The following is a 19,282-nucleotide window of genomic DNA, read 5'->3' on the forward strand; positions in this document are numbered from 1 at the left end:
TCCCAAACGCTCCAGTTTGCTGAACACTCCCCAATATCTTTCCATTTGTCTAATATCAAGCCATAATTGTCATTCACAGTGAACGCACAATGCAGTGACATCACTTTTCCTAAAGCGCTGATGTGTTTGATGACTGTTGTTCTTATTGGGTGATAAAACTTTTAAGAGAATTCTAGCAGGTAGGAATCTATCAAGCTTCGAGTTGTTTTATCGGTTACATGGGAAGAAAACGCAACATGGCTGTTGAGTTTCTTCTTACATGTGAAATCCTACTTTCTTGGCACTTAACCTGGGTCATTCGAATTCGGGGAGTTCGATGAAGAGGACAGGAGGTGTGATAAACGGCGTGGTTATTGAATGGCTATTTCTAGATCATCACTCCATGTAGAAAGTCTCTTCACATGGACTTTTCCAGGGGTCACCTCAGGTTTCGAATCTAGGGGACTGGTCCTCACAGCACTTTCTTCCCTTTGCTTGATCCTAATACTAACCCCCGCCCCCATGTCTTAGCGGGAGCTCTACTCCTGCGGGATGTCCAGTGTTCTCACTATGTTGTTTTTATTTCCTTCTGCCAGGTTCTATCAGCAACACTCACAACTAATACCATTTGTTGTTCCAACATCATTAAACACTGAGTAGATTCTCCCTATGTCCTCAGCACTCTGTGAGGAGCTACCAATGCCAAATGAGCAGGCGTGGTTCCTGCCCTCGAGCACTTTATGGTCTGGAGGAACACAGGCATACAAACAATGGAAAGAAGGAATGCGCTCATTCAGTCCTGAATATGTGGACCACAGGGTCACAGCACGGATTTCTCACTGCCTCAGGACTTTGAGTCAAATTTAATGGGGCAGAGGGCAGGGAGAAGTATTGCTTAGCTTAGGTAGGGGGTGGGTGGGGGGAATGAGGGGCTCTGCTGGCTTGTGAGCAGATCTGCTCTGAGAGCCAGACAATCGTACTTTCTAGACTGCTCTAGGATGTCACAGCATCTCTGTCAATGACCTCCGAGGAGAACAAACTGGGCATGTTTAAAGAGATTCTAGACCCTAGCACTAACAATGAACTAGGGCTTTCTTGCCTGCAAACAGTACTATCTTAGTCATCTGGATGAATCGCTAAGGCTTATGCCTGGTAACAGTTGTGTACTTTGCTCAGACTTTCCATTATAACTGATTTTCATATGTATGGAGAGCACGCTCATAGAGCAGTTAAGACTGCCTTCTGGAGAACTGTCCCGCACGCACAACAGTTGCGTTTACTCACACCTCATCAACTTAGCATTCATGATTTCATTCCGTGTGTACTGTTATCTGTCACACTTGGAAAAATCAGACTTTCACATCAGGATGTTCACTCATCCCACCCACTGGCTTCCAAGCAAGAATTTCTTAGTAAATATATCTCTAGAATAAATAAACTATGAGTAGTGCACACAAGTGGGTCATATCGTCTAGGTAAAGTTGTTCTTTCGTGGGAGGTCAGAGCAAGGTGAGGTGAAAAGGGAGGCAGGCTGGAGTGCTTAGTTCTAGAAAGTTCTATGCAGATCTCCATAGCTTGAGAAGCAGCAAGTGATATAACACCACCGAGCCTGACATGCCCCAAGTTGCTGAGACTCGTAAGTCCCGTGTAGAAATCTCGGTGTTGTACAACAAAGCTGGCTGGATTTTTGTCTGGTCCCCAAATCTACTAAATGTAAATGTCCATCCCTTAGCTGACAATCTCCAAAACTACAAGGACAAAAGGAGTCTGTGCAACACAATTCCTGCCAAGGACGGAATGGGATATGCGTGAAAGAATTTTGAGAGTGTTAAAGCCATAATATAAATGCGATGTGAGGCATGGACAGCCGGGCCTTGATGCCCGTTACAGCAGATTCTGCTGCTGCTCAGCCAGGCAGAGCCGTCCTGACATGCTGACATATGCCAGCCTGCTTCGTGTTCTCTGTCTCCAACCCACGCAGCAGATGAGCTCCTAGCACAAATTCTCGGGCGCTAAAGCAGGGAGGCCCTATTCGGGTTAGGGATCTGACCGTTGTATGCCCCTGTGGCAAAAAGAAATCCAGTCTCATCAATAGCTGCCGAAGTCAGTTCAACACTGAAGCCATGAGGGTCTAAAATCTGGTATATTTGGAGGCCAGTCTCGAGTTCCCAAACCTGTAGGAAAGAACAACAACAAAAAATTGAGTCACCCATATACCCTTCGGCTCTTACAAAAATTTTACAGTATTCACAACAGCCTCCAGATCGGTGCTGTGCTCTTCTAAAGTCTTTTCCAACATCCTGGCCTGAGTGCTGGTTTGACCAAAGAAAGTTCTAACAGACGCAGTGCTGTCGAGTGGTTCCTGGGATGCTCGAGTGTGTCTGCTGTGTACCTAGGTGGTGGAGACAGATTGACTATTCCAGGCAGCCTTGGCTGGGGTGGAAGTCGCCAATTTTGCTGCTGTGAGCATGAAACAAGATTAGCAGCCAGATAGCAATGTGACCATTACAAGTACAGCCGACCAAAAAAAAAAAAGGAAAATCAAACTGGATTTATTCTGTTGACACTCATCTGAATTAGCCAGGAGTCCCAGGACAGAATGAGAGGACCCTGAGGAAGGGGCTTATTGACCTTTTCAAGAAGTGCTCTGATGAGGGGCACGGGCCTCGCTCTTGGAGGGAGGGAGGGAGAGAGAGAGAGAGACTTCAGAGAAGGCTGTCTGTGTAATCAGGCTGGGTATAATCGGAAAATCCAGAAACATGTCAAGATACATCATTCTCTCTCTTTGGAAACACAGTCAAGGCTCTAGACCTTTAGCCTTTTGGTGTAAATCTCTCCTTCTTCGTGGATCTGCTGTGCTCACATGTAAACCAGACTGTCAGTGAGTAATGAAACTACACTGGCAGGACGCATGGTCACCCTTCAGGTCTGTGGGGCCGATGCAGCATAAGCAATGGGCCAGAGATGGGAAGGCACATTGCCTCTCCAGGGAGCTGAAAGACAGCCATCGCAGCTGGAATCAGGGAGGGAGAGCAAGACCAGAGGGAACTTGTGGAATCATCTGGAGGCCAACCAAGTGCCCCTGACTGACCTGATTGAGGCCAGTCTGACTCAAAAGCCTACGTTCTCAACCTCTGAGTGCCCCCAGTGCAGACAAGGTCCTTAAAGGAGAAGAGAAATGAATGACACTGTATGAATGGGTCTCAGAGGTCACCCATGTTCTGGCCTGAAGTCTGATCTCTCTTCAAGCAAGCAATCAGGTATGAAAACTCACCTAGATGTGAGTTTCCCGCTTCTCCCTTCCAGGGAAACCATGTCCCTGCTAGAGGTCAGTATTTCATGAAAACGGAGTAGGTTTTATTCTGTAGGCTTATCAGAACTAGGTGACCGTTAACTGAATTCCCAGATTTTGGCCTGAGAAAATCTCCAGCAGATGAGCACAGAGGGTCCAGGATTGAGAGGGGCCTTAAAGGGTCTCCAGAGGACTCTCTCTACCACTCCAGATGTCTCCTTTCGGAGGGCATGCATGAAATAAAGGGACGGCCCTTTGAAGCAAACACTGCCGGTCATCACTGCTAGTGGTTGTAATTACTGACAGATTGGGATGGCTGCGTACCCAGGCCTCTGGGGAGCATGGTAGTGTCAGGCGATGGAATGCACAGGAACAGACACAGGGAGCTACATCAGGCCAACCTTGGTACATACCCCAGTTATGATGCTTACTAGTTATGCAATCTGGGGCAAGTTGCTTGATCTCCATGAGTCCCTGTTTCCTTATCTTTATTTTTTTTTTAAATATTTTTTATTTATTTGACAGAGAGAAATCACAACTAGGCAGAGAGGCAGTCAGAGAGAGAGGAGGAAGCAGGCTCCCTGCAGAGCAGAGAGCCCGATGTGGGGCTCGATCCCAGGACTCTGGGATCATGACCTGAGCTGAAGGCAGAGGCTTTAACCCACTGAGCCACCCAGGCGCCCCGTTTCCTTATCTTTAAATGGAACCATTTATCTGTCCACATGGAACCAGTATGAAGATCAAATAAGGTCATGGATTTAAGGCACATGGCACATATCCTGTACCTATAGGGGTTATAGTAAATATTATAAATCCCTCTCCCTTCCTTCTTACCCTATCCTCTGCCCATAACTCAGATTTAAAAATCTATCCATCTAACCTACCTATATCTATCTATCTAATCTATTCATCCACCATCCATCCACCATCCATCATCCCTCATCCATCCATCATCCATCCACCATCCATCATCCATCCATCCACCATCCATCCACCATCCATCCATCCATCCACCGTCCATCCATCATCCATCCATCCACCATCCATCCATCCATCCATCCATCCATCCATCCATCCACCGTCCATCCATCATCCATCCATCCATCCATCCATCCACCATCCATCCATCATCCATCCTAGTACTCCTTCCTTGGTATATTTCCTTTAAAATTCCTATTCCAATAGTAAAAAACTAGCTTTATTTATTTCATTGAGGCTTTAGCTTAATAGCAAGCAGTCTGAGCTGGCTTAAAATACTTGTTTTTCATGTGTTCGTGAGCATTTAAAAATAGCTACACTGTCGATCTCATCACACAGGCCACTACATTTACTTAATCACGCAAAGCCTTACCTGTCAAAGAGAACATTCTGCTTTGCCTTTTTCTTTCTGAAGAGCCAACCTACACTCACCTTAATGATGGATTCAGAACAGACAGTAAGTACTTGGTGAAAATATCTGTTGTAAAGCACGACATTGATTTCTCGTTCATGAGTGTGAGGAATCTGTTTTGTATCTTGTACCATCCTGGTCAGAGGGTACATGTCCATAACACTAGATCCTGGAACAGAAAGAAGATTGTCACAAATACCCAACATTAGAAGTTTTGAAGCACAAAGGATTTTACCCAAACAGTCGCGTTTGGAAACAACCCATTGGCAAGGTTAGTAATATGGATTCCTAGGATATCTAATGAGGGGAAGATACACTTATTTTCTCTAAAACATTTTTGACAGAAAAAGCAGATGTTATTCAGCAAGAGAAAAGCATTCGTTGAGGCCGTCACTAATTTTCGAGTGCAGGCCATTGGATTTATCGATATCCTCTTTTCAGTGATCCCTATTTTTCTATCTTTTTTATAGTCTCTATTTTTCCTTCTTGAGAGTGCCTGCCGCATGCCTCTCCATCTGGTGTCCAGTAATCACAGTGATGGTCAGCTTTCTGCTGAAGGTAAGCTTCCTTCTAGTGACTGGACTTTATTGTTAGCCTATTCCGACCAACAGCTGATAAAGCGCTCTGTAAACACAGTCTTATTAAATGTAATGAAAGAGAACGGTTACAGGCCAGTGCTTGCAACATCAATATTAAATAAGATCAATTTCCAAATGAACGTGGGGAAGTAGGTGGAGAGCAGATATACCTCATTTGCATTTTCCTAAGGGTGCTGGTTCGGTTGTACAGGGACACTACAAACGGCAAATGCGATTTAACTCTCAAAACCAGCTATGTATTCTGTGTTGGTGTAATGTCTTGAAATGTAAGAATCCCAAAGCATTTTAAAGACCAGACAAAATGAAACTTCTCTGTTTTATTGTCGTGGAGATTAAATTATCAAAGGTCACTTTGTATTGGGTTTCTCACCACTTTCCAATCTTACCTGTAGGAAAAGGCACCCCAGGAATTAACAAAGTACTTTCCTAAAGCTGCTTAAATTTTAAGATGAAAATCTGTTCCTGTGTAGAGAAGGACTTAAAAAAGTTTGTGTGGTAATATTTCTCAGTTCAAATATTCTAATATGGAAATACAAGACGAATATGGTAGCCAGATGACCAACACTCGGAGCTTCCCGGTAGAGCTTTTAACATTATATTGTGACTAGCTTTATTCAGAACCCACACCAACGAAGCTAGATATGCTTATGAACTAGTGGTAATCCTCTATGTTTTCAGCACTGCTGTGGAAACAATGCAGTTACAGAGAAAGAATGTGGTTTCAGAAGCCAGATGCTTTGGGATTGAATCCCAGCTCTACCTTTTAACTTGGTGGGGTTCTTTTGTTGTTTTATTTATTAGAAGGAGATCGAGCATGTGGCAGGGTGGCGGGGGGGAAGGAGGGGGAGTGGTAGGGAGAGAGAGAGAATCTCAAGTACAGTCCGCACTGAGCATGGAACTCGACCTGGGACTTGACCTCACCACCCCGAGATCATGACTTGAGACGACATCAGGACTTGGATGCTTAACTGACTGAGCCACCCAGGTGCACCAGTCCTGGTGTTTTTCTACTGGTCAGCTGAACTGCTTAATATTCAGTGTGTCCGTTATAAACTAGGATAAGTAATAATTCCTACCTCCTGTGGGGGTTGTGCAGGTCAAATGAAACAAAGCCCATGAAAGCACTTTGTAAAAGAACTTTCCAAAAGGGAGTTGTTGTAACAGAGGAATAATACACACGACAGTGACAGTAACAACAGTATATTCTACAAAGCGTTTCCGGAATGTGATTCTGCTGTCATCGGGGTTTAGATTACTATGGTCGCTTCTTTGGAATCAAAGCATGAAGTGAAGTCTGGGAGATAAGCTTCATGTAATTCTGATGTCAAGTTGATGGCAGCAGTCAATGTAAGTGACACACAGAGCTGTATGATTTTATAAGCAAAGTACTAGCAAAATTACATAAAACCGGGAAGCAATCATGATTTCCTCCTCCTCCTTTTCCTTCTTCTTTTGTCTTGATACTTGAGTCCTTAGTTATTCTGATGACAAATGGGCTGGAAATGCTGAGCCCACTAATCCAACATGCAAGTAAGGATACTAGGAGAAAATGTGCTTACAGTTATTAGCACGTTGTTTTTGGAAGCGCTAATATAGAAGAGGAGTGCTCACACCGAGAATTAAGTTCTGTTTTACAAGATGTAAAATCATCTATCACGCATGAAGTGCTAGTTCACTCCTAAGCCAGAAAAAAAGCCCAAACAAACCCAGAGTTAAAAAGAATTATATTCTCCACTAGCAGAGAGAGCACCAACCATTTCATATGCAAGTCTCCTGCCCGTCTCCCTGCCCTAATTAATCCCACAGGAACTCAGAACCGGTGGTCAGTGGGAAAGTGCTTAGGAAACGCATTCTGGGCTGGTGTTCCAGAAGGAAGAAGTATTGGTAGTAGCCTTCATTCTTCTTCTAAGGCCTGAAGGCATGCATGTGAGCAGCGTTTAATGTAAATGCCTAGCAGAACGTTTTGTGTCTTTAGGAAGCGTGTTTTTAAGAGGCAACAAATAAAGGAGGCAACAAATCTGTAGGCATCACGCTGTGGAACTGTCATTTGGGACTCCACTTTCTGTCCATTTTATGGTGTAGATGCAAAGGCAGGTGGGGACGTCAGCACCTTCTAACCGTCTCAGTACCAGAATGCATGGGGCCAAACTGCCCCGCTGAAGAAAGGGGGCATGGACGCTGGTGTAGTCCCTCAGAGACGGCTCGTATTCCAGCCCCCAAGAGTCAAAACAGAGCTGGCTTTGCCTTTTATGCAGCAACACAACACATCCCACTTCTCGCTTTGCCCAAGGCCATCTTCGGAGGCTCAAGAGCTTAGAGCGCTGACCTAGTTTTTCCAAGGAAGTGCAGGTGCACATTTTATCTACCCGGCCATGGAAAGACAGGAAGGAGTGGAACGGAATGAAATATCTACTGTGATGAATCACAGTTAACACATTCCCCTTCTGCTCCTATTTTTCTTCTGGTTAGTGCTCAAGTGTTAGTTAAAGAAACGCTTGAAGTCAAGATGGGAGTTTTGCCTGCTGTTAACTGGGCACACTCACCTGTAATAAGCATGCCATGGTTGCAGTCGTACACCATGGAATAAATCTGCATGTCTCCTGGTCCCCCGTGGCTGTCATGGAACACTTGTAATAGTGAAAGAGTCTGTACATCCCACACCCTGAAAACCTGGAAGGACAAAGAACACAGTTCACCACTTTCACACCATACGGTCCCCACTCAAAGCTATTTAGGTGAAGCATTTCCAAAGCCTACAGTATGCGCTTAAAAACTTCCAGAAAACCCTATGACCCTGCAATTGCACTACTGGGTGTTTACCCCAAAGATACAGATGTAGTGAAAAGAAGGGCCATCTGTACCCCAATGTTCATAGCACCAATGGCCATGGTCGCCAAACTGTGGAAAGAACTGAGATGTCCTTCAACAGACGAATGGATAAAAATGTGGTCCATATGTATAATGGAATATTATTCATCAGAAAGGATGAATACCCAACTTTTCATGAACATGGATGGGACTGGAGGAGATTATGCTGAGTGAAATAAGTCAAGCAGAGAGTCATTTTTCATATGGTTTCACTTACTTGTGGAGCATAAGGAATAACACAGAGGACATGGGGAGATGGAGAGGAGAAGTAAGTTGGGGGAAATCAGAGGGGGACGAACCATGAGAGACTGTGGATTCTGAGAAACAAACTAATAGTTTTGGAGGGGAGGGTTGGGGTTGGGTGAGCCTGGTGGTGGGTATTATGGAGGGCACGGATTGCATGCAGCACTGGGTGTGGTGCATAAACAAGGAATTTTGGAACACTGAAAAAAATAAAATAGAATTAAGATGTTAAAAAAACTTGCAGCAAGTATGATTTATCTGACGAGCATACCTTTGCTAAACTCCAATTTCGTTCTTGGTTCAATGCTTGTTAATATCAAAGAAAAATAGAGCAGTGATTAAAAATTTGCTTAAAGGCACCGGATTTTTTTTTTAATCTTACAGAGAAATCTGGTATTTATTATTCTTTAAGATTTGGAGGATTGATCATGACTTAGAGTTCAAATGAAGCCACCCTTCTCTTTATACTAGAGATTGGAAATTAGAGAGAAGACGTATTTTAAGTGGAGGGTTTCAAATTGCTCTATTACGACATAAGAGGATGGAACACTGGGGCGTCTGGGTGGCTTGGTTGGTTGAGCTGGATTTTGGCTCGGTCATGATCTCAGGGTCCTGAGATCAAGCCCTGTGTCAGGCTCTGCACTCACATTGGAGCCTGCTTGAGATACTCTATCTCCCTCGTCTCTGTCCCTCCCTCCAATTGTGTTCTTTCCATAAATAAGCAAAATAAATAAATAAGTAAATAAAATCTTAAAAAAAAAATGATGGAACATCTTACTGAATGAGGTTTCTAAGAGCTTCCCCCTCCTCCCGCCCAGGGATTTAAGAAATTCAGAAAGTAGGTTTTAGGCATGGCTTAGATATAGTCAGAGTGTGGGGAAGTAGATTATTTAAACTCTCTAATTACTTAAAGAGAGCTTGGATTATTAGACTAGAAAAAACAGTAAAATACAAATTCAGCAAAAGTAAGTCAAGTTGACCCTTGGTCACTTTAAATATCTGATCCATCTTAGTCTTCCCCATTATTCTGTTTTTGTAAGCAGGTTGTAGCACGATTGAATGCCAGAAAGAAGCACGGTTTGATCAAGGTGATGTTTTCTAGCATGCATCCTTAAATAATATTTTCACTTTATAATAGTCGACATTAACCCATTAAATTGGAATATTTGTTGAGTAAATGAGTGATCATTGTAGAACTAGATATAAAACTTAAAGTAATTTTGTTAACAGGGAGATACTAACTTCTTGTTTCAGACCCTTGTAATCAAGTTAAATGAGTTCAAACCTCACTGTTGCAATAGCAGTTTGGTTCTTCTGTGTACACGCATAGAGATGTCTAAGTCATGTGATTTAGGGAGCGTTGGTGAGGAGTTTGGCCTCAAAAGCGGATCCTTGGTGGGCCAGTATTACTCAGAACCCGTACGGTTGGGAGTTACTTCCTTTGTTCTAGTCAAAATGCAAATTTGGGGTAGTAGCTATTGAACCGTATCAGTCTTTTGTGCCACAGGGTAAGTAAGTATTAAGGACTATTTATGAATTTAGGTTCCGAGTCCAGATGAGAGGCAAATAGGAGAAGAACCTGAAGGTAGAATCAAGGAGCGCCAAAGAAATCTATCTCAACTCAAACTCTTCCTGATTGCATTGCTTTGGCTAAGATGCAATCAGGGTTGGCAGGCTTCTTTCTATATGGATATGCTCTGAATGGTGGTTGCTGGAAAGAACAAGGGACAGGGCAGAAGAGGGGTCGGTTCTCGCACATCACTTAGATTCCCGGAACCTCAGGTTTCTTGTTTCTAGAGCAGACATACAACACCAGCACTCTGTTCTTCGCTGAAGTGACGGGAGCAGATTTTAAAATCCGTAATGTTTTCTGTAGAGTAGTACTAGTTTCTTTTTTCCTATTTCTCTCTTGTTTGGTGTTTGGTGCTTTAGGTGTTTTATGTGATTTTTAGGGGTGACTGATGGGCTAGCAGATCCTGCCGCACCTGTCCTCGGGTCCCACGTGTCATCTCTGTTACTAGTCATACCAACCTGCTCCCCAGTTCCAAAACCCTCTTCTCATTCTGGTCTCTGGGCATGCCACCCACCCTTCCCACCATCTACAACTGCCTCTCAACATCCCTCGCTGTGTAGTGAACTGCTACCCTTTCCTCGCATCTGTTGTAAGGAGAACCAAGGAGTCACAGCTCAAAAAGTTTGTGCCTTGATGCGCCATTTCTTCTCCAGACACAGAGAAATAGTAAAGAATATATTAAAAAAGAGAAAGCAAAAAGAAACAGCAAGCCTTTAAAGCAAGACACATATCTCTATAAATAGATCCAAACAAGAGAGACCCGGGAAGTGAAGGAGGGGTTGGTTGCTTCAGGGGGCTGCGCCCTGGAGGTGACCGGGCAGAGAGCTGTCCCAAGCAGAGGGGACCAGAGGCTCCTAGCACTCCATGGAAGAACTGGAGCAGCTCCCTAGTTCAGGGCAGCGAGACTGAGGAGCTAAGGCTTTTACTTCCATCTGGAGCTACAGTATTCAGAAAGCTTTGAGATCCGTGAGCGAGGCGGACACTGCCTTTGACCAGGAACTAAACCAAGACTACTTTTGACTCAGGAACTAGACCTGTTTCTAGGCTGCCCAGCGGGGCCAGACCGGGGAAGGTTACAGATATGGAAGATGGAGCATAAAGACATGGGTAAAAGAAACTGTAATCTTCAGAAAAACTGAGAGGAGGTTATCTTCATGAACTTGAGCTGAAAAAGATGTCTTCAATAAGCACAAAAAGCATGAGCCATAAAAGACGCGGGTTCATTCAACTGATAAAATCAAAAATCTCTGTTTAACCAAAGCCACAATCACAAAGTCACAAGGGGTAGAGACAAGTCCGGCGTCCACTGGCCAAGTTGGATACATATATCCTGTGCTCGCGACAGGATCCCATGCAGCAGTCAAAACACGTGAACGAGACCTGTATGCAAAAATGTGCATTAATCTCAAAATACAGTGCTGAGGGGGAGAAAGGAAATTTCAGTAGGATTTATTTACAGAGAACACTGAGACATGCAAAATAAGACTATCCACGGTTGAAGGACATCTGTGCATGTACTAATGGTAATAAAACATAGTGCTCGCTCTAAGTTGAAAAATCCCAAAACTCCTCTCCTTTGGACACCTTCCACTGGTCATCCTTCTAATTCAGATGCCCCCCCCCCCCGCCCGCAGATGCCCATACTACCCGTCTACACGTGTAGCAATTAGCAATTGTCATATGATGATTTGCTAAGGGGCCTTCTCTACTAAACTGTTCTCCCTTGAGGGAGGAAGCATATGCTGTTTGTTTCCCCAGTATCTTACGTGTTCTCTTTAGTTCGATTGGTTATTTAACTGGATTTGGGTCAGCTCGCTTGCTTATTCCCTGTCTTGGTCCAGGACCTTGTACAAACTTACAGAGGAGCAACACTGCATAGACTGTCAGATCGCACACTGTAACTGGATAAATCAATTAATAAATGGGATGGCATCAGCAAACAGAATTCACTGAGTCTGTTATGGTCTTCATACGTTAGCTACTTTGGAGGAAAGGGGAGTAGGGATAGGAATTAGGCTGTGCTGATTCTAGTCCTCCTCCCTACTCATTTCCCTCAGGGGTTGATGGTGTTCCTGTGGTCCGTGTTAGTGCTTCAAAGCCTGAGAGACAGAGGGGAGCGGGGATTAGGAAGGGCAGGACGTTTGTGAGAGAGACGGCGTTGCTGTAGAAAGAAAATCTGAGAGGACAGGTGACTTCAACTAAGGAAGCTCTGTGTGTACAATGGAGTGTTTGTAAATGATAAATTAAATATTATGTATGTATAAAACAGAAATTACAAAAGATATTCACCTCCTAGTGGCAGAAAACTATTGATTTCCAAATAAATTGGGAATGCAGGAGTTAGGAGGAAGGATTTTTTTTTAACATTGGGAAAAATTCAACTGAAACACTGTAAGGCTTTGAGGATAGTTATTCATCCCTAAATATCAAAGAGAAGGGCAATAGAAAGCCCTTCCCTGAAGATTTTTTCTGAGGGATAATTAATAAACGATGATGAAGCAAAAACTTTGAAAACTCTATGGGTATGTGCACCAGGAATAAGAGGACTGTTTCAATGCAACCAGATTTCCTGGCTTTTCTTGCAAACTCAGTACCAATCACTATTGTCCAAATGCATTAATAAAGTACTCTTTTGGGGGCTCCTGGGTGGCTCAGTTGGTTTGCCTTTGACTCAGGTCATGATCTCAGGGTCCTGGGATGGAGGAGCATGTTGGGCTCCCTGCTCAGTGGGAAGTCTGCTTCTCCCTCTCCCTCTGCTCCCCACTGCTCCTGTACTCTCTCTCTCTCAAATAAATAAAACCTTAAAAAAATTAAAGGACTCTTTTACAAAAAATCTTGGTGGGTATTTATGATAGAGTGACCTAGAGAAAAGTATCTGATGTGTAGGAGTTGACCTGAGATACATAAAAAAGGATTGTAAGAAGGTGCAAAACTGACATGACATGCACTATTCCTCATACAGCAAGTAATTCTGGAACACCGAGCTGGGTGCTACAGAGGCAGATCAGCAGAAGCACTATTACAGCTGTTCTTGAACAGACCTTGGTCTGCTCAGGAGTGTAGATACAACACAAGGAATTATCATGCACTGTGACAGTTATCTGAGTGGAAGTTTGACACGGTGCTAAAACTTGTATTGGCAGAAATCTTCGGATCTGCAGTATCATTTAGATAGTGGAAAGGGCATGGGGAATTCAGCATTTCTGATTTGTTAAGGGAAGCTGGGATTTTGCCGGCCTTCCAAATTTTACCCAATGACTACAAGAGGTTAATTAGATTTTAGACCCCAAATGAATCAGATTAAGGCTAGACGACTTTACGTTGACGAACCTGAAGACAGCTGCTATTATGACTCTTTTGAGGGCGACACAGTATTACAGACACATTCGGAATTTGAAAATAGATATGTATAACAGTGGTACAGATGGTAGGCATTCAACGCTACTTGTGTAGGAATTCAATGCAAAAACGTGTTTTTTAAGCTCTTACAAATAACAAGAAGAAAAAAAATTTTTGCTACGTGGCATGAAAACTGTTAATTTGGTTGTCTGGTTCTCACAATTCTCCTGTGTGGTAACTGGCAAACAGAAATGAAGGGAAGCCAGTCAGCAAGCCTTTGAGAAATTAACTTTTTAAAGACCAAGTTATTAGATGTGTTTAGTAGGAAATTTCAAGCCGTACAAAAACCAAAGTCCCCTCTCCCACCTCCTCCCTCCTTCTGGGCTCTCCAGTTCTACTTCTTAGGTTAGTCTCTGTGGCTAATACTGCCTTTGGAGACCAACAAGCTGAGCTGAATCCTCCTTCACCACTCACTAGCTGTGTGACCTTGGGCAAATCACTAAACATCTCTGAGCCTTAGTTTTCACATTTGTAAGGGAGATTATACCAGAACCTAGCTCATGCAGTTGTCACAAATATTAAATGAGGTCACACAGAGAAAGAGCTTACATCTACGTGAGGGTACATTTAACTACTTAAATTTACTTCATTCTTTCTAATGGCTGCATAGTATTCTGTTGTACAAATGCTCCATAATTTATTTTAATTAGTCCCCAACTGATGGAGGTAGGCTTATTTCTTTTATTTTCTTTTAGCAAAGTAATAGTGATGCAAGAATTATATGTAATTTTTGTATAGTAGTCTAAACATACCGGTTTGATAAGTTCCTAGAAGTGGCATTTTTGTGTCAAAGGGTGTGAGCATTTTAAGTTTTGCTAGCTTGCCTTCCGCGATGACAATCTCATGCCTTCTTGATTCCGAGTTGCAAAACGAGCTTGCATGATTAGCTCCAGTTCTAAGGAGAGCCGAACCTGATGTTTTTGTCATTGCTAGATTTTGCCATCAAAGATTTTTGGCAGTTCTGCTTTATTTACTCAACGAGGTTTTTAATTCCTTTCGGGCAGAGATTACATGAAACGATGTCCAGGCACTGGGCAGGATACAATGTGAGGCATTGAGCAGGGGCTCATGTATGGACCGATTCATATTAAGAGAGCAGGAAGTCAAGATTCCTGGTAGGATGGCTCAGAGACAACCAGATTTCCAGCCAAAGAACCATGTCAGGCTTCTTCAAGGGTTCTACTTACTGAGACATGAAAGTTAGTGTCAACAACATACCCAGCAAGTATAATTACTTTAGGTAGACTGTAGTGAACAAGTATGTGTGTGCGTGCAAAGGTTTGTGTATTTGTTCAAGGGGTCTGAGGGTCCTGAAAGCTGACAGGAGTGGGGGTGGGGCCAAGGGGGATCAGTCCCACAGGACGAAACTCAGAAACATCATGGCCCACCTTAAGCAAATGCGCAATGACAGCAAAGTGTCCCAGATTATATAACTAGAGAGTGAGAGCCACAGACAGAAGGAAGCTTCACATACGGCTGGTTCCCCAGGGTCTTTGTAGGCACATCCGCTCCCATGGCTCAGAACCACCAACAGGGTCTTCTTTTGAACATGGCCAGTGAGCTGTCCTGGGGTTAGAGACCAAAGGAGAACAAGGCCTGTACATAAGCAAAAAGCTAACGTTTTGGCTTCAGACTCTTCAAGTTGAGTGTGAATCCCAAAGCATGTGTCCCTGCTTCCTTTCTTCTCTTCACAGTTGGTCACTTACATTTTGTTAGCTGAAGGTTCCTATCATATAGTGATCTTCCCCAGAAAATTCCAGTAGTCACTCTGAGGAAAGATCTAAGACTAGTAACTCTTGTCCTCTTGTCTCTTGAGGATGTTTCAAATCACAGTTTACCCAAAATGGAATGTCCCAAGCAGCAATGCAAGGACAGAAGGTGGCAAAGGCTGGGAGTAGTAAAATCAGGCTCTCAATCATGGATGCTTCTAGTTATCCAAAAAGTAAGAAAAAAAACCCAGCTGGAATTTGGTTTCAATAATCCCATAGGGAAAGAAAGCATAAAGAGCTAAAGCCAGGAAAGAGTTCTGATTTTTACAACTTAAAGGGAATATATTTTCAAGGGTCAGTTTTTCTTCCTATCCCTTGGTCTATTTCAAGTACCCAGATTTTTTATTCACCAAAGAGAGATGAACTCCATTTTTCTCTTGGTGAAGTCTTCTTGGAGATGTGATATTTCGCTGAGATTTAAAGGATGGCTTGGTGGGTATGGGACGAGAGTGATTGCAGACAAAGGCAGGAAAGCATGAAGACTTTGGGGAAGAGTTGGGTGTTATTTAGACTATCCAAAGACAAATAAGTAGCAACAAAACTAGAAGGACCATAGAGAACCTTAAACACTAGAAAAGAGAATTTGAATTTTATTTACAAGGCAAGGAGCACCTCTGAAGATATGTAAGAAGGTACTGACAAGGTTGTAAGCGGATAAGAGAGGGATTAACATGAGACGGTGTAATATTTGGGTGGTGGGGAGATGAGAGAAACTGAAGGAGGAAACCACGAGTGCCTTCTACTCCCTCTTTTCTCTTTCAGCTGGGAGCCCGTCAGCAGGTGTGAACTAAGATCACAGTGTGGGAACAAGAATGAGGTGCCAGATATGAGAGATGTTTCAGAGACTTGGAGACTGGCCAGTGGGTGGCGTTAGGGAAGCAGAAGTTTTAAAGTTGACTTTGAAGCTGGTCATGGTTCAGTGGGAAACAGATGATATCATTATCAGCTGGAGGAAGACCAGAAGTCAGGAAAAGAGGATTCGAAGAGGAAAACCAATTCAGATGTAGATAAGCAGGAATTTTGTAAAGGGTAAGTAAAAACCAAATGGTCCTTTCCAAGGAACCTTGAAGATAGGGATGTTGAGCATAACACGAAGACAGATGCTGGCTGTTGAAAGAAGGTTCTGGATGGGGCAGTATTTGACTAGGAGAACGAGAGCAGGGATTCAATTCAGGAAGCAAGAGAAATGCTTGTCCTTGGGCGGGAGGAAAAGAAGAGAAAGTAGCAAAAAATACAGAAAAACAAAAATTTTGCGGTGGAAAAGATGGAAGTCAATGAAGAGACCTCAGCGTTCTCAGCTCAGCAGGAGATAAGGTAGCTTGTGAAGCGTGCAGAGGGGCCTCAGGGGCTCTGAGGGAGTAGAGATCGTGTTTAATTGTCATGCAGACTGGACAGATACTCAGCAGGAGATGAATATAAATGACTGAGTGGCAAACTCGAAGAGACTCTTGAATACAGAGAACATACAGGGTTGTTGGAGGGGAGGCGAGTCAGGGATGGGCTAACTGGGTGATGGGGATAAAGCGGATGAAGAAGGGCACTTGTTGGGATGAGCACAAGGTGTTATATGTAAATGATGAGTCACTAAATTTTACACCCGAAACCAGTACTATGCTCTGTTAGCTAACTTGAATTTAAATAAAAATAGAGAGATAGAAATAAATAAATAAATAAATAAATGAGTTGCATGGTCGGAAGCATGGGTCTTTGGAAAGCCTCCCCCCATCCCATGCCATAGACCACACCCATAATCTACACCTGTGTGGTCACAAAGGAGGTCCAGTACCAACACTCACAGATCAACACAAGTCCCGTCCCTGACTATGGAGAGTGGAGGGCACGGGCCTTTCTGGTAACTGCTGATGTTTACCGAGGCCCGGTTACACACTGGGCTCTGTGTGGTGTGCTCGCTTGCTAATCTCATTTCATCTTCACATCAACCCTGGGAGGAAGGTGTTCTGTTAGCCTCCTCAGCGATCTCAAATAACTCATCCAAGGTCACGGCCCGTAACAGTCCGAGTCAGACTGCAACTTAGGTCTGCCCTCTCTTCGAGGCCATTCTCTTAGCCACACTTCCTGGGAGCGAGGCAATAGCATCGTCTTCACTTGGGACAGTGTCTTCGACGTGGTCTTCAGCAGGATGGCATTCAGCCAGTCTGCAGCCTAGGTCGCCAAACCCTGTGGCTTGCTCCAACAATATTCCCCTGGCTCCTGATTTCAGGACATTGGTTCTTGCTCTAGGGGACACTCCCAGTCTAGTGAAGGGGACTTCCAGCGTGAAAATTAAAAACCAAAAAAGCAACTGTTAACCCATTTGCCATCTGTTAGGAGTCATCAGAGCAAGCATATGTCCCTCCTCAGCAGAAAGAAGAAAACATCATCTTTGCGCTTCCCATTGGCTTTTGTCAAGGAGGGGAAAGGAAGTCTTTATTTCTCCCGGCACCTGTCGGCATTGGTCAGCTCTCTGGGAGCAGGAGATGGGGTACGGAGATCCCTTGACTAGCAACAAGGGTAGCAGCTGCAGAGGTAAGGAATATCCGGGCAGAGGGTCTGCAGAACCAGGAGGAAGGATGGAATTTGCTCTAAGGGCTTCACCCAACGGCGTAGTAGTCACATAACCGGCTGGTGATTTAGTAAAGCTTGACAGGATGAAAACTTGTTTATGAAGAAATCTGAACAAATGTTAGATGTGTAAAAACATCTGTTAATTCTGCTGTAATTAATGATCCTAATAGTGATGACAGCTTCAGCCAAAACATGCACATGCCTACTTTGCTGTTCTTTCTGCCTCACGGACTTGTTTCCCAGGTCTTTGTGGGACTGGTGCCTCTGGTCATTCCGGTTTCCGCTTTCTTGTCATCCCCTCCGAGGTGATTTCCAGTCACAGCACATGGCTGTGTTTTCTGTTCATTTTAATACTTTCTTGCTGTCTTCCACTTTATTTGCTACTTTGTCTCTCTCTCTTCCCCTAGAATGGAAACTTCCTGTGAAGTTTCTGCCTTCTGCCTCATTCTTCTCTCTCTGCCTCATTCAGTGTTCCCTCTAGAGCCCATTAGTCCCTGTCACGTAATAGATGCTCAAGAAATAAATGCTTTCTGAATAAGTCATGAATGATCTCATTTAATCTTTACAACAATCCTGGAGGCAAAACTACATTTTACACATTTCTGTGTGGAAGATATTAAGTAATTTGCCAAGTGGAGCTGCTGGGATGCTTGAATGAGCATCAATCTAAGACAACTCTCTCTGTTTACAAGAAATTGGAAAGCTGATATCCTATGTCTGTTCACCTCTGGGTATGAGCAGACTAAATATTTGCTAGAAAGATATCTTTGTTTTCCTTCATTTCTCTACAGGCGACTCCAGGTCTCAATTCATAATGTGGTTTAATTTAAGCACCTCAAAACCTTCAGTGTCTTTCTAGTACCTTTAAAATTCCTTTGTAATTTAATTAAAATTAAAAACAGTTTCCTTATTATAAAAGCAATGCTTATTTACTGTAAAAAATTGATAAGAAAAGAAAAAAATTAATCCATTCACAATCTTGCACTCGGGTAATTACTAGCATCTTATTGATCACCGCTGGTAATACAGGATCCCAAAGATACATTTTAAAATGGGTTAATTTGGGGGCAGTGAAGTGGTTCAGCTGGTTAAGCATCCAGTCTTGATTTGGGCTCAGGTCATGATCTCCAGGTGGTGAGATCGAGCCCATGTTGGGCTCTGCTCTCAGCGGGGAGTCTGCTTGAGATTCTTTCTCTCCCTCTTCCTCTGCCCCTCCCCCCAAATAAATAAATCTTAAAAAATAAATAAATAAAATGGCTTAGTTTCTTACATACTGTTTCACGATATTTCAAATAATATATTGTTTAGATATTTTCACATTATTGTTCATCTATATAATGTTGAAAGTCAATATATTTCGATTACATGAAAGGATACATTGTAACTTGCAGAATGGAGGGGAGGGGAATTAGAGGAAGGAATTCACAGGGTACAAACTTCCAGGTGCAAGGTAAGTAAGCCCTGGGGACGTCGCCTACAGCATGGTGACTGCAGCTGACCCTGCTATGTGCTGTGTGGGGAGGTTGGGAAGAGAGTAGATCCTAAGAGTCCTTACCACAAGAAGAAACTCTTTTTTTTTCTCCCTCCCCTCCCCTCCTCTTCCCT

General features: G+C 43.5%; 1 protein-coding gene across 1 annotated transcript in view; it reads right to left on the reverse strand.

Moving 5' to 3' along the window:
• WDR64 (WD repeat domain 64) overlaps positions 1–19,282 on the reverse strand; it is a 142,412-nt gene that overhangs the window by 46,820 nt on the left and 76,310 nt on the right. The window contains exons 11-13 of the mRNA XM_045981954.1: positions 7,804–7,930; positions 4,682–4,830; positions 2,030–2,153 (exon numbers count right to left, since the gene is read on the reverse strand). Of these exons, the coding sequence (XP_045837910.1) occupies positions 2,030–2,153; positions 4,682–4,830; positions 7,804–7,930 (400 nt within the window). The remainder of the gene's footprint in view (positions 1–2,029; positions 2,154–4,681; positions 4,831–7,803; positions 7,931–19,282) is intronic.

This window comes from Meles meles, chromosome 17 (genome assembly GCF_922984935.1).
Source record: "Meles meles chromosome 17, mMelMel3.1 paternal haplotype, whole genome shotgun sequence".
Classification (NCBI taxonomy): Eukaryota; Metazoa; Chordata; class Mammalia; order Carnivora; family Mustelidae; genus Meles; species Meles meles.